General features: G+C 41.8%; 1 protein-coding gene across 1 annotated transcript in view; it reads right to left on the bottom strand.

The window, feature by feature from the left end:
- The window catches only part of KNTC1 (kinetochore associated 1), a 105,325-nt gene that overhangs the window by 8,377 nt on the left and 79,499 nt on the right, over positions 1 to 17,449 (bottom strand). Inside the window, exons 43-54 of the mRNA XM_012809015.2 lie at positions 14,674 to 14,845; positions 14,528 to 14,586; positions 14,173 to 14,389; positions 12,711 to 12,784; positions 11,712 to 11,922; positions 11,444 to 11,553; positions 10,027 to 10,073; positions 8,673 to 8,751; positions 5,771 to 5,889; positions 4,055 to 4,190; positions 3,142 to 3,237; positions 2,705 to 2,761 (exon numbers count right to left, since the gene is read on the bottom strand). Of these exons, the coding sequence (XP_012664469.2) occupies positions 2,705 to 2,761; positions 3,142 to 3,237; positions 4,055 to 4,190; positions 5,771 to 5,889; positions 8,673 to 8,751; positions 10,027 to 10,073; positions 11,444 to 11,553; positions 11,712 to 11,922; positions 12,711 to 12,784; positions 14,173 to 14,389; positions 14,528 to 14,586; positions 14,674 to 14,845 (1,377 nt within the window). The remainder of the gene's footprint in view (positions 1 to 2,704; positions 2,762 to 3,141; positions 3,238 to 4,054; positions 4,191 to 5,770; positions 5,890 to 8,672; positions 8,752 to 10,026; positions 10,074 to 11,443; positions 11,554 to 11,711; positions 11,923 to 12,710; positions 12,785 to 14,172; positions 14,390 to 14,527; positions 14,587 to 14,673; positions 14,846 to 17,449) is intronic.

The raw sequence follows: 17,449 nt of genomic DNA, 5'->3' as shown, positions 1-17,449 counted from the left end.
AGGAGACTCGCTTGAGCCCAGGAGTTGGAGGTTGCTGTGAGCGTGATGCCATGGCACTCTACCCAGGGGGACAGCTTGAGGCTCTTTCTCAAAAAAAAAAAAAAAAATACTAAGCCTATTATGAGCCAGAGCTAGAGAAAAGGGGGAAGGGGACAAGAGAAAGAATCTCAAGAAAGTGAGTACGGAAAGAACATAAACTTCCATCAATAGAGGAGTAGTTAAATAACTATTGATGGATTTTACTTCATATGATAGAGAATTAAGAATTTAAAATAATGAAATCTCTCAAAAGGCTCTACATAGTTATTGCAAGCCCCAACAATCCTAGGTATAGACTCAAGAGAAATCAAAAACATAATGTACATGTGAAAACTTACACATGAATGTTCATAGCAACATTACTTATAACCAAAAGTGCAAACAATCCAAATGCCCAACAACCGACAAACGCATAAATAAAATCTAGTACATCCACAGTGGAACATTTGGCAATAAAAAGAAATAAAGTTCTGGGCAGTGCCTATGGCTCAAAAGGGTGGTGTGCTGGCCCCATATGCCAGAGGTGGCAGGTTCAAACCCAGCCCCGGCCAAACAACAAAGTAAATTAAAAAAAAAAAAAAAAGTTCTGACACACAACACGACATGGCATTATGCTAAGTAAAAGAAGCCAGACACTAAGGCCACATGTTACCTAATTCCACTGATATGAAATGTCCAGAATAGATAAATCCACAGAGACAGTAGATTAGTAGGTGTGGGGGGCTGGTGGGAATAAGGGATAGGGAATGATTGCTAATGAATATGAAGTTTCTTTTAAGGGTGAGGAAAATATTCTAGAATTGCACAACCTTGTGAATAGAAAAAACTATTTAATGGTGTACTTCAAAAGGGTGAATTTTACATGTAAATTACATCTCAGTGAAAAAACGATATATATCAGTGCATATAGAATTTGTGAGATATGGAATAATCTCCCAAAGACCAAAATTACATGAAAACAAACTTTGTTTAGAATATAACTGTATTTATGTGCACACAAATTTAACACAGTTGACCCTTGAACAACACTGGTTTGACTGTACATGTTCACTTACATGTGAATTGTCTTTGCCCTCTGCCACCCCTGACACTGAAAGACCAACTCAACTTGAAGACACTGAGGATGAAGACCTTTACAAAGATCCATTTCTACTCAGTAATAGTAGATGGATGGTGAATATATTTTATCTTCTTTATGATTTTCTTTACAACATTTTTTTCTCCAGCTTCCTTTATTAGGAGAATACAGTATAACATATGTGAGAATACATACAGCATACAAAATGTGTATAAACTATCTATCCGTATCTATGTTATCAGTAAGGCTTTTGGTCAATAGTAGGCTATTAGAAGTTAAGTTCTAGGGGATCAAAAATTATATGAGAATATTTTTTTTTGAGACAGAGTCTCACTTTGTCACCCTTGGTAGAGTGCTGTGGTGTCACAGCTCACAGCAACCTCAAACTCTTGGGCTCAACAATTCTCTTGCCTCAGCCTCCTAAGTAGCTGGGACTACAGGTGCCTGACACAACACCCAGCTATTTTTAGAGATAAGGTCTTGCTCTGGCTCAGGCTGCTCTCGAACCCATGAGCTCAGGCAATCCACCCGCCTTGGCCTCCCAAGTGCTAGGATTACAGGTGTGAATCACCGCACCCAGCCCCTATATAAGAATTTTTGACTTCATGGAAGGTTGATGCCCCTAACTCTTGTATTGTTGAAGGATCAGCTGTGTATATATATACAGCGTATATATACATTTCATATCAATGGAATTATATGGACATGTGCTTGTATAATAATCAGAAGGCTTGGGGTGGTGCCTGTGGCTCAAAGGAGTGGGGTGCCAGCCCCATATACTGGAGTTGGTGGGTTCAAACCCAGCCCTGGCCAAAAAATAAAAAAATAAAATAATAATCAGAAGGCTCCACAAGAATACATAGGAAATTATAAACAGTGGTTACCTCTGAGAAGACAGTTAAGAAACAAAAGAGCAAAGAAGAATATTCATGTTTTACTCAGGATATTTCTATACAATATTATAATGATTATATGGGTATAATGGTCTTGGATTTAAAAACCTTCCAAGTACTTAAGGAGGCAGTCTAGCGACTAACAAAAGCAAATGAGATCGTGACAAATGTTAGAAAAGAAACAAAATGTTTTGCGAGAATAAAGGAAAACATGACTGATAGGGCCTGGAGAATTCAGGAAAGTGATGCCTTTGGGGAGGTGACATGTGAGCTGAGTAACTGGTTCTGGGCACTTCTTTAATAGAACTTTACCCTGAGGCTGCTCAGTTCTATTTTTTTTTTTTTTTTTTTTGAGACAGAGCCTCAAGCTGTCCCCCTGGGCAGAGTGCCGTGGCATCACAGCTCACAGCAACCTCCAACTCCTGGGCTCAAGCGAGTCTCCTGCCTCCGCCTCCCAAGTAGCTGGGACCACAGGCCCCCGCCACAGCGCCCGGCCATTTTTTGGTTGCAGCTGTCATTGTTGCTTTGGCGGGTCCGGGCTGGGGATTCGAACCCGCCACCTTAGGTGTAGGTGGCTGGCGCCTTAGCCGGTTGAGCTATAGGTGCCGAGCCTCAGTTCTATTCTTTATAGAGAAGCTGACTGCTAATCCCGAGTGCTGAAGCACGAAGATTAAATTCAACAAAATTTACGTACCTGCCATAAAGAATGGATACTAGACATGGCTTTTAAAACTTTCCTTAGATAAGAAATCTGTAAAGTAAAATAAAATTAAAAAGTCTTAAAGACCAGTAAAATGGGAAATTTTGACACAAAATACTGGATTCTTAAAGTTTCAAAAGGACTATCATTAAAAAATTTGTCTTCCATGAGAACTGCCACAGAAGTTCACTTATAAGTTCATAAATATCAAAAAAGGCCAGGGAACCTTCTATTTTTTTTCCCAGTGAAATTAATGTCATTTTGAGTTTATACTCTCTGGCCTAACACCAAGTTCTTTAAGTGTGGCACGAACCCAGAGAAAGTGAACGTGCTTTCAGCACACATCTGCTCAGTAACAAGTATCAATGCAAAATGTTTAGGAGATACAGTGCAAAAGCTTTAAAATATAAGTCTGGGGCACTGAGACTTACCATTTTGAAGCCAAGAAGCTTTTGTAAGAGTCCATTCCACAGCTGTAGGTCATAGATTTTATATTCTAAACAAAGCTCAGTCACTAATCTTACCGCCTAAAAAAAAAAAAAAAAAAAATAGGAAAGAAAAACGACAATGCATCAAGATATCAGTAAATCAAACTACCTTTGGGAAAGGTAGGGTAACTTAATACAAAATATGCTTATAATCCAAAAATGTCTTTTGACACCTTCCTTCTTTCTTTTTAACATTTTTTTGTAGAGATAGAATCTCACTATGCTGCCTAGGCTGGTTTCCAACTACTGAGCTCAAGTGATCTTCCCATGTTTCTCCCTCCCAAAGTGCTAGGATTATAGGTTTGAGCCACTGTGCTCAGCCGACCTCCATTTTTCTTATGAAAGAAACACAAAGAGTTTCTTCTTTTACTTGCTGTAACAGGTCATCATGTTTTGTTGTCACAAAAACATCTCAGACTTCGCCCCTTTTAAGAACAGTTTGCTTATTTGCTCATTTGCTCCACACCCTTCCTGCCCTGGGCTCCAAATGCCTCAAAGAGTTCTCACAGGCAGCTAGGAAAAAGGATACCCTCTCTCTACAGGGACAGAGGTTTTTTTCTCCCTGTCTAGACGGGGACAGGTGTGCCATGAGAGGGATTATAAAAGTGCTCTCTTGTTGGCAAACATGACTAGCCCCAGGGCTTTGAGGAAGAACAGACAGGGCACCTTCCAAGTGGCTGTACCCATCCACATCCCAGGGCAGGAGAGTAGAAAAGGTTTCAGAGTGGTGGACTTGATTGGTTTAAAGAATTTCTCTGGTTTTGTCCTCCAGGAATCTGAGACAATTCGGGGAACTGAGGAAACCCATCAGCATGAAGGAAAGGGTTGTACCACCTGAATGACTTGGTGAACCTACCATGGCCTCGTGACTGTGGTTCTTCCACAGACCCTTAATCATTCCTTCTTTAGGACTGCTGCAGAATAGTTCATATGTGATGGGGATATTCAAAGCCTCAAATAATGCCAGAAAGGTTAGACATTTCAAATCTGATCTGGAAAACAGAGGTGTTTAGACTAATCATTCTCATGGGCCACATTTACATTTAAAATACAAGCCACGGTATGCAAATATTAGGCTGGTATTTATTTATTTTTTGAGACAGAGTCTCATTATTTCACCCTTGATAGAGTGCTGTGGTATCACAGCTCACAGCAACATCAAACTCTTGGACTCAAGCAATTCTCTTGCTCAGCCTCCCAAGTAGCTGAGATTACAGGCAATCGCCACAATGCCCGGCTATTTTTTGTTGCAGTTGTCATCATTGTTGTTTAGCAGGCCAGAGCTAGGCTTTAACCTACCACCTTCTATGTACGTGGCCAGTAGCCTCCCTACTCACTGACCTACAGGCGCTGCCACTAATTTGTTTTTAAATGTCCATTTTGGGATTCTAAATATATTCACTGAATACAGCACCAGACAGAAGTTTGAGCAAGATATAGAAAACATTCAGTTTCTAAATGTCTCCTAGAAATGATGTAAACATGTTCTCAAAGGCCCATTCCCCCTTTACCAAAATGCCAAGGATATCAAAGGCAATAGCACTACATTCACATAGCTACCCTAATGCAGTCTTCTGAAATAAGGGGCTTAAAAGTTATAGTTTCAAAAAATAATGTTTCCTATTTATTATTAAATTTCAGATTAATATGAGGGTACAAAAAATTAGTTCTGTTTCTTATTTTTTTTTTGTTTGTTTTATTTTGAGACAGAGTTTTATTATGTCGCCCTTGGCAGAGTGCCATGGAGTCACAGCAACCTCAAACTCTTGGACTCAAGTGATTCTCTTGCCTCCGCCTCCCAAGTAGCTGGGAGCACAGGGGCCCGCCACCACGCCTGGCTATTTTTGTTGTTGTTGTTGTTGTTATTGTTCTTTTAGCTGGCCCGGGCCAGTTTCGAACCCCCCAGCCCCAGTGTATGTGGCTGGCACCCTACCCACTGAACTACAGGCACCGAGCCTGTTTCTTATTTCCTTTTTTTTTTTGAGATAGAGTCTTACTATGTTGCCTTTGGTAGAGTGCTGTGGCATCACAGCTCATAGCAGCCTCAAACACTTGGGCTTAAGTGATTCTCTTACCTCAGCCTCCCAAGTAGCTGGGACTACAGGCCCTCTCCACAATATCCAGCTATTTTTTTTTTTTTCTTTTTTTGAGACAGAGCCTCAAGCTGTCCTCCTGGGTAGAGTACTGTGGCATCATAGCTCACAGCAACCTCCAACTCCTGGGCTCAAGTGAGTCTTCTGTCTCCACCTCCCAAGTAGCTGGGACCGCAGGCACCTGCTACAATGTCCAGCTATTTTTTGGTTGCAGCCGTTATTGTTGTTTGGCAGGCCCGGGCTGGATTCGAACCCACCACCTTAGGTGTATGTGGCTGGCGCTTTAGCCACTTGAGCCACAGGCACCGAGCTGACACACCTAGCTATTTTTCTGTTGTAGGCGTCATTGTTGCTTAGCTGACCTGGGCTGGGTTTGATCCCGCCAACCTTGGTGTATGTAGCTAGCGCCCTAACCAATGTGCCACAAGTGCCGAGCTGTGTTTCTTATTTCTTAATATAACAAAAAATATTCTACTTACTTCACTTCTTCGATTTGTTTTTTAAAGAGAGATTCTATAGTTTTCTTGTCAGCCAAATACAGGAGACACCGAAGAGCACGTGTTCTGTGAGCGAATGTTAACTGATGCATACCTAATGTCTGGAAAACCAAGACAGGATTGGAGAGTTGCAGACTTGCATGTTGGTGGGTAAACAAGTTTCAGCTTAGGTAACATAAACAACATAATTCTTTTTTTTTTTTCACCCTTCTCTGTGCCCCAGAGGAACATGAGGTTAGGAATCTGACCTTAATGAACTGTATCAATGAGCTGTGGTCTTCTGGCTTAGGGTTCAGCCAGGTTGGTGATTAGGAGATGAGAAGGCAGGAGGAGTAGGAATACATGTTCTTATTTTATTTTATTGTTTTTTGAGACAGAGCCTCAAGCTGTCGCCCTGGGTAGTAGAGTGCCATGGCATCATAGCTCACAGCAACCTCCAACTCCTAGGCTCAAGTGATTCTCCTGCTTCAGCCTCCCAAGTAGCTGGGACTACAGGTGCCTGCCACAACACCCGGCTATTTTTTGGTTGCAGCCATCATTGTTGTTTTGGTGGGCCTCGGCTGGATTCGAACCTGCCAGCTCAGGTGTACATGGCTGATGCCTTAGCCCAGGCGTCCTCAAACTATGGCTCATGGGCCACATGCAGCCTGCCTAGGACATTTATCCTGCCTGCCGGGTGTTTTTGCTGCCGCTGCCTGTCCTGCTTAGCAGCCAGCTTGTCCTAGGGCCTGCAGTCCGGCCCTCCAACAGTCTGAGGGACAGTGAACTGGCCCCCTGTTTAAAACATGTGAGGACCCCTGCTAGCCGCTTGAGCCATAGGCACCAAGCCAACAACATAATTCTTAAAAAATTAAAGTTGTGCCAGGTGCCTGTAATTCTAGCATTCTGGGAGGCAGAGATGGGTGGATCGCTTATGCTCAGGAGTTCGAGACTAGCCTGAGCAAGAGCGAGACCATGTCTCTAAAAACATAGCTGGGTATTGTGGCAGGCATCTATAGTCCCTGCTACTTGGGAGGCTGAGGTAGAGGGCTCACTTGAGCCCAAGAGTTTGAAGTTGCTGTGAGCTATGACATCACAACACTCTACTGGGGGTAAGAAAGTGAGACTATGTCTCAAAAAAGAAAAAAATTAAAGTCAATCTTTTCCTTTAAGAAATGCACTGTAGGCTCAGCACCTGTGGCTCAAGTGGCTAAGGCGCCAGCCACATACACCTAAGATGGTGGGTCCGAATCCAGCCCCGGCTGGCCAAAAAAAACAACAATGATGGCTGCAACCAAAAAAATAGCTAGGTGTTGTGGTGGGTGACTGTGGTCCTAGCTACTTGGGAGGCTGAGGCAGAAGACTCGCCTGAGCCCAGTAGTTGAAGGTTACTGTGAGCTGTGATGCCACAGCACTCTACCCAGGGGGATAGCTTGAGGCTCTGTCTCAAAAAAAAAAAAAAAAAAAAAAAAGAAATGCATTGTATAATATGGCTCTTCTCAACATGTGGCTCATAGACCTGTGGAGGGGCAGTCCTGAGACTCAGGAATGAAAGGGTCAAAACTATTTTCATAATGATACTAAGATGTCGTTCAGCTTTTACACAGTGTTGATATTGCACTGATGGTGCAAAAGCAATGGTTGGTAAAACTGATTGTAGAATTAAGGCAGAGGGCTCCTCCAACTCTTATACTAGTCATTGTTAAGCACAAGCACGCACTGACAGTATTGAAAACCACAGATGACTTTCACACTTAAGAGTGTCCTTTTTTTTTGAGACAGAGTCTCAAGCTGTCGCCCTAGGTAGAGTACCCTGGTGTCACAGCTCATAGCAACCTCAAACTCTTGGGTTTAAATGGTTCTCTTGCCTCAGTCTCCTAAGTAGCTGGGACTATAGCTGCCCACCAAAATGCCCAGTTATGTTTTGGTTGTAGCTGTCATTGTAGTTTGGCAGGCCCGGGCTGGATTAGAACCCACCAGCTCTGGTGTATGTGGCTGGCGCCTTAGCTGCTTGAGCTACAGGCACCAATCGCAGGCTGGTCTTAAACTCCTGGCCTCAAGCAATCCTCTTGCTTCAGCCTCCCAAGTGCTAGGATTATAGACATGAGCCACTGCTCCCAACCAATTACATGTTAATGTGAATCAATTAAAATGTACTCATTAATATCTATGTGGCAAAATGGGAAATATACAAAAAGCATACTATAAGAAAAAGTACTTATATAGCTGAGCTGTGAGATACATTAGCCACTTTGCATTAAATACCATTTTCATTTGAAAGAGTGACTAAAAGACAAACAAATATGCAAAAAGTGGGGGGACTATTTTTCCTTTCTGTCATGGACCTATAGTCAGCATCTCAGACTTCCTCCCTTTCTTCCTATTCTACAAGAACTACTTGCCTACTGGCTCCACATCCTTCCCCTCCCTATGCTCCAACTGCCTCAGAGGATATTTCTATATGCAAAAACCTGAAGGTCACAATGCTATGGGGGAAAACTGCAAGTTGAGTCTAACTGAAGTTGGGGGGCAGAGAGGGTGGTCTGATAAGAGCAAGTAGCTGAATTATACCAGGTTGTGAGGCCACAGCAGAGGCTTTTCCTGTGGTCAGTTTGTTTGGCCCCCTTTTATCAGGAATATTATTAACTGACAAGGGAGGTAATAAGAGTAAATAAGATAACTTATGGGAGCTGTCAACAAGTGCACTGGCAGATGTTACTAAAGCCGGTGTTAAATGGAGCATGGTGGACAGCATAATCCTTGTTTATAAAGATAGATGGACTTTGAATAATAATGTGCACATCATTTGAATCATATGTGCATGAAATCAAGCATGGTAAATACACAGGAAAAAGTGTTAAGCTGAAATACACAAAAGAGTTTTGATTAAGTTTCTAGAGCTTACGGTTGTTGCTGATGTTGCAAATACAAATAGCATTCTTGAACTATAATCAATCGGACGGGACAGAAGGAGATACTGGACTCTGGAAAAAAATTTAATTACATTTATTTAATTTAGTGATAGATTACCAAACCAATAGACTTATGTTTTTGTCCACAGAAAGTCATTAGACATCCCAAATGAAGGCTGGAAGTATTATGGGTCAATGACATTTTTGCTTTCCTCTTTAAAGGAGGAAAATAAATACAATAAAAGCAGGTCTATAAAAAATGACAATAATAATAAAAATAAAACAGGTCTCAGCCTCCTCGTCTATGATAGAGCTAGGTAATCTGTGATCATTTAAATTCTCCTTATTTAATAAATTAACACATACCATAGCATAAAACCTTTGTATACTTCACACATAAAATTTTGTGTTTTAATACTCAGGGCCTTGTTAATGACATGTCTCAACCTCTAGGGTCAGGGCAGGGTGCCTCTCTCAGGAAAGGGCAAAATAGGTCAGGTGGATTTGAGAAGTAGAATACGGCAGAAGTTATCAACTTTGCATGAAGTACCCTCTTAGGATTTTCTCTCCCCCAACCCTCACTGTGAATTGCTTCCCTCTGAGACTCTCCCTGTGGCTAATTCAGTTAGACACTCCAAGAGATTCCTCTTGCTTAAACAAAGGAGTCCCCGCCCTTAAAAGACTAAAAAAGGCCAGGGTTTGGAGTCCAGCAGGAAGGAGGGCATGGAGTAAAGTTAGGCCTGCTCTGCTCCAAAACAGGAGACACTTTTTTCAGGGCTGAGGGCCTCCTAGGCCTCTTGACCTACTTTTGGTCCAGGGCAGGAACGGTAGAAATCTGGCATGTGTGCTACCACACCCTCTCTGTGCCTATGCCAAGCAATATTTATGGCTTACCACATTCTTTCTGACTTGGGCTCAGATATAGTCTTCTCAAGTCAGCAAGTTGTGACCAATTAAGAGTCAGTCATAGGTTACCAGGGCAAAAGGAATCTGGTGGCCTATATCTGAACCACCTCAGCTTACCAGGGTGAGAGAACACATAAGGACTTAGGGCCAAAGTTCTACCTAGAATTTTCCTATGCTTGAGATGTACTTTCTGCTTAAGATGTCCTAGGAATCCCCAACATTTGTAAGAGCTCACTGAGGGTTCAGAAATTCTGGGTCTTAGAAAAAATCAGAGACAACCACTGGAGATACTCACATCCATGTATTAATGAATTGATTCTTCTCAGAGACTCTGATCCAAGTTATATTAAGAAAGTCTTTTAAAAATAAACCACTGAAAAATTTATTGGTAAGATTCCTACTAGGCATCAAGATACAGGCAAAAAATAAGGAAATGAATACCTCTGTAGCGCTTCATCTTCTTGAAGTTCAAACAATTCTGATGGATTCTTTGAAAAAATAGGAAGTAGGTCAAAAACTGAAGGAAGTTTGACAGTAAAAACTTTGATCTTATGAAGATCTATTAGATAAAACCCCAATATACAAAATTCTGTTTATACTGAAAAACTACAATGCAAGTAATTATGAAAAGAGTTTGCTTGAGTGATGGGTTACTCACATTCATTCACTTAACATTCACTGAGCACTTTACTATGTGATGGGCATGATTTTAAGCACATGGGTTGCCTGAATAAACAAAACGAATATTCTTGTCCTCCTAGAGCTTATAGTCATTGGACTTTTTTTTTTTTGAGACACAGTCTTGCTATGTCACCCTAGGTAGAGTGCAGTGGTGTCACAGCTCATAGCAACCTCAAACTCTTAGGCTTAAGCAATTCTCTTGCCTCAGCCTCCCAAGTAGCTAGGACTACAGGCGTACACCACAACTCCTGGCTATTTTTCAGTTATAGTTGTCATTGTTATTTGGCAGGCCTGGGCTGGGTTTGAACCCACCAGCTCCAGTGTATGTAACCGGCACTCTAACTGCTGAGCTACAGGCTCCAAGCCTGTTGGACAATTTTTAAAAGAAATGGACTCCAGGCTCGGTGCCTATAGCTCAACCGGCTAAGGCGCCAGCCACGTACACCTAAGGTGGCGGGTTCGAATCCAGCCCGGACCCGCCAAACAACAATGATGGCTGCAACCAAAAAATAGCCGGGCGTTGTGGCGGGCGCCTGTGGTCCCAGCTACTTGGGAGGCGGAGGCAGGAGACTCGCTTGAGCCCAGGAGTTGGAGGTTGCTGTGAGCTGTAATGCCACGGCACTCTACCCAGGGTGACAGCTTGAGGCTCTCTCAAAAAAAAAAAAAAGAAATGGACTCCATGAATTTTAAATGAGTCATTCATTAATCCATTATGTATTTATTGGGACTTACAAAGTATTGTGAGCTTCATGCTATGAATAGATGCAGTTCCTGGCCTCAAGGAAATTTAGTTTGTACTTTGAATTTATGTGTAAGTTATAACAGCTATAAATAATGTTTTGTTTTTGAGACAGAGTCTCAAGTTGTCACCCTGGGTAGAGTGCCATGGCGTCATAGCTCATAGCAACCTCCAACTTGGGCTCAAGTGATCCTTTTGCCTCAGTTTTTCTATTTATAGTAGAGATGGGGGTCTAGCTTTTGCTGAGACTGGTCTCGAACTTGTGACCTTAAGTAATCCACCAGCTTTGGCCTCCCAGAGTGCTAGGATTATAGGCGTGAGCCACCGAAACCTGGCCTAAATACTGGTTTTGAGCAGTCAACCACAGATTGTATCTGGCCTAGACATGCTTCTAACTCCTGTATTCAACAAGAGATATTCTTGGTCACGACTACTTACTTCACCAGGTTTTGTTGAAGGGCATAACCATTTTTCCAGCAACATGTCCCAGACTTTTTCCAAATTGATTTCATTGACTTCGGCTATTTCTTTAGCTGCTGCATGAATATCTAAGGTATTTCGGACAAAAAAAATTTTTTTAAAACCTTCAGTTTTTAGTATCAGAAAGGGGAGAATCAAAATGATAGTTCTTTTTGAACCAAAAAAATAAAAACAAAAACAAACAAACAAACAGAAAAAGACAAACCAAAAGGAAGTTTGTCCTCACCGGGATAATCTTTGCCAGATGCATTCTGAATTCTTTGGCTGATGCTAGGATGTTCATACAGACTGACAATGAGATGTGCTGGCTTTCCTATCACTCTTAAATACTCCTCCGTGTTCAGTTTGTGGGCTATGAGCACAGCTTCTGTCCCAGATCGCCGGTACTGGATATGGAGTTTCTTCAGCAAAGCCTCAGCTTTTTGACGCTTTTCATCCTTTTGAAATGTTCCAAGCAAAAAGAGAACCTTATTTTATATATCTCACTTCAGACTAAAAATCCAACTTTACCAATCATGGTCTCACCCTTCCTTAACTGTGTCCTTAAGCATCCACACAAAGCCTTGGTCTTCTGCCTCCATTTCAAGCACCAAGGAAAGAAAAAGCAGCCTAAGCAAGCACTGTGGGAGGCTGAGGTAGGAGGAACACTTGACACCAGCCTTGGCAAAATAGAATGAGCCCACCTCTACAAGAAGTAAAAAAACTAGATGGGCATGGTAGTGCATGCCTATAGTCTCAGCTACATGGGAGGCTAAGATGGGACGATCACTTGAGGCCAGAAGTTTAAGGCTATAGTGAGCTAAATTTGTACCACAACATTAAAGCCTAGGTAAGAGTGAGACGCTGTCTCTAAACAAAAACCAAAAACCAAACAAACTGCTAAGCACAGTGGCTCACACCTGTAATCATAGCACACTGGGAGGCTGAGGCAGGCAGACTGCCTGAGCTCACAAGTTTGAGATCAGCCTGAGCCAGAGAGAGACGTGTCTCTAAAAACAGCCACGTATTGTGGCAGGTGCCTATAGTCACAGCTACTTGGGAGGCTGAAGCAAGAGAATCAATCGCTTAAGCCCAAGAGTTTGAGGTTGCTGTGAGGTGTGACACCATGGCACGCTACCAAGGGTGACAAAATAACACTCTGTCTCAAAATAAATAAAATAAAAATAATAAATAAATAAAATAAAATAAAAATAAATAAATAAAAATGAAATAAACTCAGACACACCTGTGATGGGATATTCCCTAGCCATCTTTCCGCTAAATAAAGGCAGAATTTCAAAGCAGACATCTTGAAGGAACCTAAAAAGTTAAAAAAAAGATTTATAAGTAAATCTATTTTTCTTTTTGGGGGGTAGTTTTGATGGCCAGGAATATAAGTAAATCTTAACTCTTACAGGAAGACATATTTTATGTAAATTAAGAAGTTTTATTTTAATTATAAAAATGCATAGTCATAGTAAAAAAAAAAATTTAAACAGAACAGGACACAAAGTAGATTTTAAAAGCCCACAGAGGCCCTCAGCGGTTTCCATTTTTTAGATTCCTCTATTTCTTCCAGAAGATTTCTCAGAGAGAGAGAGTGATGTGCATACATGTATACATGCACACTTTAACCCAAATGGGATAATACCATACATGTGCTAGTATGATTTGCTGTTCTCACTTTATATCCTGGACATCTTTCAAAATCAGCTACATAATATTCCATTCTAAGAATTTGTCCCATTTTTTAAAACTAGTTCTTTACTGATAAGCCTTTTTGTATTTTTTTTTTTTTTTGAAACAGAGTCTCACTATGTTGCCCTAGGTAGAGTGCCATGGCCTCATAGCTCACAGCAACCTCCAACTCTTGGGCTCAAGTGATTCTCTTGCCTCAGCCTCCCAAGTAGCTGGGACTATAGTGCCCACCACAATGCCTGGCTATTTGTTGTTGCTGTTGTAGTTGTCATTGTTTAGCAGGCCTGGCACAGGTTTGAACCCGCCAGCCCTGGTGTATGTGGCCAGCACCCTAAACCACTAAGCCAAGGTCGCCAAGCCTGATGAGTTTTTTTTTTTAAAAAAAAGAGTTATTTCCCAGGGCAACAGCTTGAGTCTCTGTCTCAAAAAAAGTTATTTTCAGGTGGCGCCTGTGGCTCAGTGGGCCCCATATACTGAGGGTGGCGCGTCTGAACCCGGCCCTGGCCAAACTACAACAACAAAAAAAATAGCCAGGCGTTCTGGTGGGCACATGTAGCCCCAGCTACTTGGGAGGCTGAGGCAAGAGAATCGCTTGAACCCTTGAGGTTGAGGTTGCTGTGAGCCTTGACGCCACAGCACTCTACCAAGGGCAATAAAGTGAGACTCTGTTTCTTAAAAAAAAAAAAAAAAGTTATTTTCAAACTTGTGTTACAACTGAAAATATGGCAATAAGTGCCTGTGTTTGTATATTTATTTGGTTACATAAGCTGTCTAAGGATTTATCACCGAAAGTACAACTGGATGTTAGAAAGTAACACATCACCCTATATTCCCACCACCAAGCTGGGGAGTGCTCCTATCCACACACCCTAACCAGACTGCAGGGAATCCTTTAGCAATACCACAAGTGAGAAAGTGGTACACACATTTTAAAACTCTTGCATCCCTCCTCCTTAAAGACACAAAGAAGTAAGTTTATTTTACTATAATTTTAAAGGAAATATCTTTACCTTCAGGGATATCCTGGGCAAGGCTGATGGCAATAGCCACAGCCCACTCTGGGTTGACTATCGACAGTAAGTAGGATTCGATGGTCTGAGTGATCTTAGTTACTTCCTTGTTAATCAGTGTTGAGGATTTAGCTTGTGTTAACTTAAAGAGCTTCGGTTTCAGTTTTTTCTCAAAAACATGTTTGGCTGTAGACACGTACAGAGTGTCCAGAGAGAACTTCAAAGAAAGGAAAGTTATGGCTCATTTATATGTTCACTTTTAAGATTTTGTGTGAAAGTAGCATAACAGTCTTTTACACAGGGTCAGAATTAATTGTAGCATAAAGAAATGTCTTACAAAATTTTAACCCATTACCTTCATTAATTTAGAAATTAAGAGCAATGTTGGGAAGGATTCTTCACTGAGTTCTGTAGCTAGAAAGAAAATAAGGAGAGTATAATATGCTTAGGAAAAAATATTTGGCTATTCAGTAAAATTCACAAAAAAGTTAATGAACATACAGAGAATTTTCCAGAAGTTCTGTGCTGTGCCAAAGAATATTAGGTGAAAAGGCAGTCTAGTTTGGGCAGCTGATGGCAAAGTTATTACATGTTCCAACATATACTGATATTCTAGGTCCACTGGAGGAGAAATTCTTCTGTATGACTTCAAATGTTTCAGAATATTCAATGCCTATATTAAAATAAAAAAAATGTTTCCTGTAAGAATAACCCAATCCTAGGCTGTCATAAAATCCTTTTTATTTCTTTTGAGACAGAGCCTCCCTGTGTCGCCCTGGGTAGAGTGCCATTGAGTCATAGCTCACAGCAACCTCAAACTCCTGGGCTCAAGCAATTCTCCCGCCTCAGCCTCCCAAATAGCTGGGACCACAGGTGCCCACCATAATGCCTGGCTATATTTTGTCACAGTTGTCATTGTTGTTTAGCTGGCCCGGGCCGGGTTTGAATCCACTAGCCTCGGTGCATGTGGCTGGTGCCCTAACCACTGTGCTATGGGTACCGAGCCCTTTTTTTTTTTTTTTTTTTAAATAGAGTCTTACTATGTCGCCCTTGGTAGAGTGCTATGGCATCACAGCTTACAACAACCACAAACTCTGAGGCTTAAGCGATTCTCTTGCCTTCCAAGTAGCTGGGACTACAGGCACCCACTACAACGCCTGGTTATTTTGTTGTTGTTGTCATTGTTGTTTAGCAGGCCCAGGCCAAATTCAAACCTACCAATCCCAGTGCATGTGGCCGGCGCCCTAACCACTGACATATAGGCACCAAGCGTGTTATAAAATCTACTCTAAACTATTAAAGGTTTCTATTTCTGACATAGTCTTATTTTCATAAAGATGATCAAAATCTTTTCTTAGCCAGGTGTGGTGGCTGGCACCTGTAATCTTAGCACTTGGGGGGCCAACCCAGGCAGATACCTTTAGCTCAGGTATTCAAGATCAGCCTAAGAGTGAGACCTTGTCTTTACTAAAAATAGGAAAAAATTAGCCAGGCATTGTGGCGGGCGCCTGTAGTCCCAGGTAATTGGGAGGCTCAGGCAGGAAGATCACTTGAGCCCAGGAATTTGAGGTTGCTGTAAGCTAGGCTGATGCCATGGCACTCTGGCCCGGGACTACAGAATGAAACCCTGTCTCAAAAAAAACAAACAAAAAAACAAACAAAAAAACCCCACAGAACCAAACCAAACCAAACAAACCCTTTTCTAGTCTCCCCTTATGTTCTTCTTCTAAACCATAATTTATATGATCTTTATGGAAATTATACTGGGCAAAACCAATCTTATTCTGTTGATAAGATGTTTTGCAAACTAGAGTTTGGCATTTTTCTACATGTTCTTCAAATAGTTTGAGATATACTTCAAAAATACTTGATTAAGGCCAGGCGTGGTGGCTCACCTATAATTCTAGCACTCTGGCAGGCCACAGCATGTGGATAGCTTGAGCTCACAAGTTTGAGACCAGCCTGAGTGAGACCCTGTCCCTACTAAAAATAGAAAAACTGAGGCAAGAGGATCACTTGAGCCCAAGAGTTGAAGGTTGTTGTGAGCTATGATGCCACAGCACTCTACCCAGGGCGACAGCTTCAGACTGTCTCAAAAAAAAAACACAAAAAAAAAAACAAAAAAAAAAGTGGTCTAAAAGTCATTCTCCACATCTTTTATCTCCCTTATGTTTTATATTTGTGGGCTTACATAACTTTTGAATCAATCCATTTTCTTTTATTTTCTAAGATCCAATTAAAAAATATAAAAGCTACTATGACCAAAATTCAGAAATGACTAACAAGTACTGAGAATTTTTCAAAAAGGGTATTTTTCCTTTTTTATTTTTTGAGACAGAGTCTCACTTTGCCACCCTTGGTAAAGTGCCATGGCATCACAGCTCACAGCAACCTCAAACTCTTGGGCTCAAGAAATTCTCTTGACTCAGCCTCCTGAGAAACTAGGTGTACAGGTATCTGTCACAACACCTGGCTGTTTTTAGAGATGGGATCTCTCTCTTGCTCAGGCTCATCTCAAACCTGTGAGCTCAGGCAATCTACCCACCTTGGCCTTCCAGAGTGCTAGGATTACAGGCATGAGCCACTGCGCCTGGCGAAAAGCATATCTTATTTTAAAAAATCTGGGGGAAAATACTTTATTTACTTTGAACAAGTTCTGGACCTGTCCTACTAATACACAAAGCTACAAAAACAACAATAATGACAACAAAAAGCACACAAAACTGAATCTACCTCTGAGCCCCACGTCCTTTTCTTCTTGCTAGGTGACAAATAATATTGCCTTACTTCTGGCTCGGCGCCCATAGCTCAGTGGTTAGGGTACTGGCCACACACACAGGAGCTGGTGGGTTTGAACCTGGCCCAGGCCTGCTAAACAACAGTGACAACTACAACAACAACAATAGAAAAACAGCCAGGTGTAGTGGCTCACACCTGTAATCCCAGCACTGTGGGAGGCTAAGGTGTGAGGATTGCTTGAGCTCAGGAGTTCAAGGCTTGTCTGAGTGAGAGTGAGACACTGACTCCTGAAAAAAATTGAAAAACCCAGCTGGGTGTTGTGAGTGCCTGTAATCCCAGTGGCTTCGGAGGCTCTGCTCAGGGCATAGGGTAGAACTTTGTCCAACAACAACAACAAAAAATAAATAAAAAGCTGGGCATTATCCATGGCGCCTGTAGCCCCAGCTACTTGGAAGGCTGAGGCAAGAGAATAGCTTATGCCCAAGGGTTTCAGGTTTGCTATGAGCTGTGACGCCATGGCACTCTATGTAGGGCAACA

Source organism: Otolemur garnettii, unplaced genomic scaffold (genome assembly GCF_000181295.1).
Source record: "Otolemur garnettii isolate 467f Iridium unplaced genomic scaffold, OtoGar3 scaffold00099, whole genome shotgun sequence".
Lineage (NCBI taxonomy): Eukaryota > Metazoa > Chordata > Mammalia > Primates > Galagidae > Otolemur > Otolemur garnettii.
This window is presented reverse-complemented; position numbering and strand designations above follow the sequence as displayed.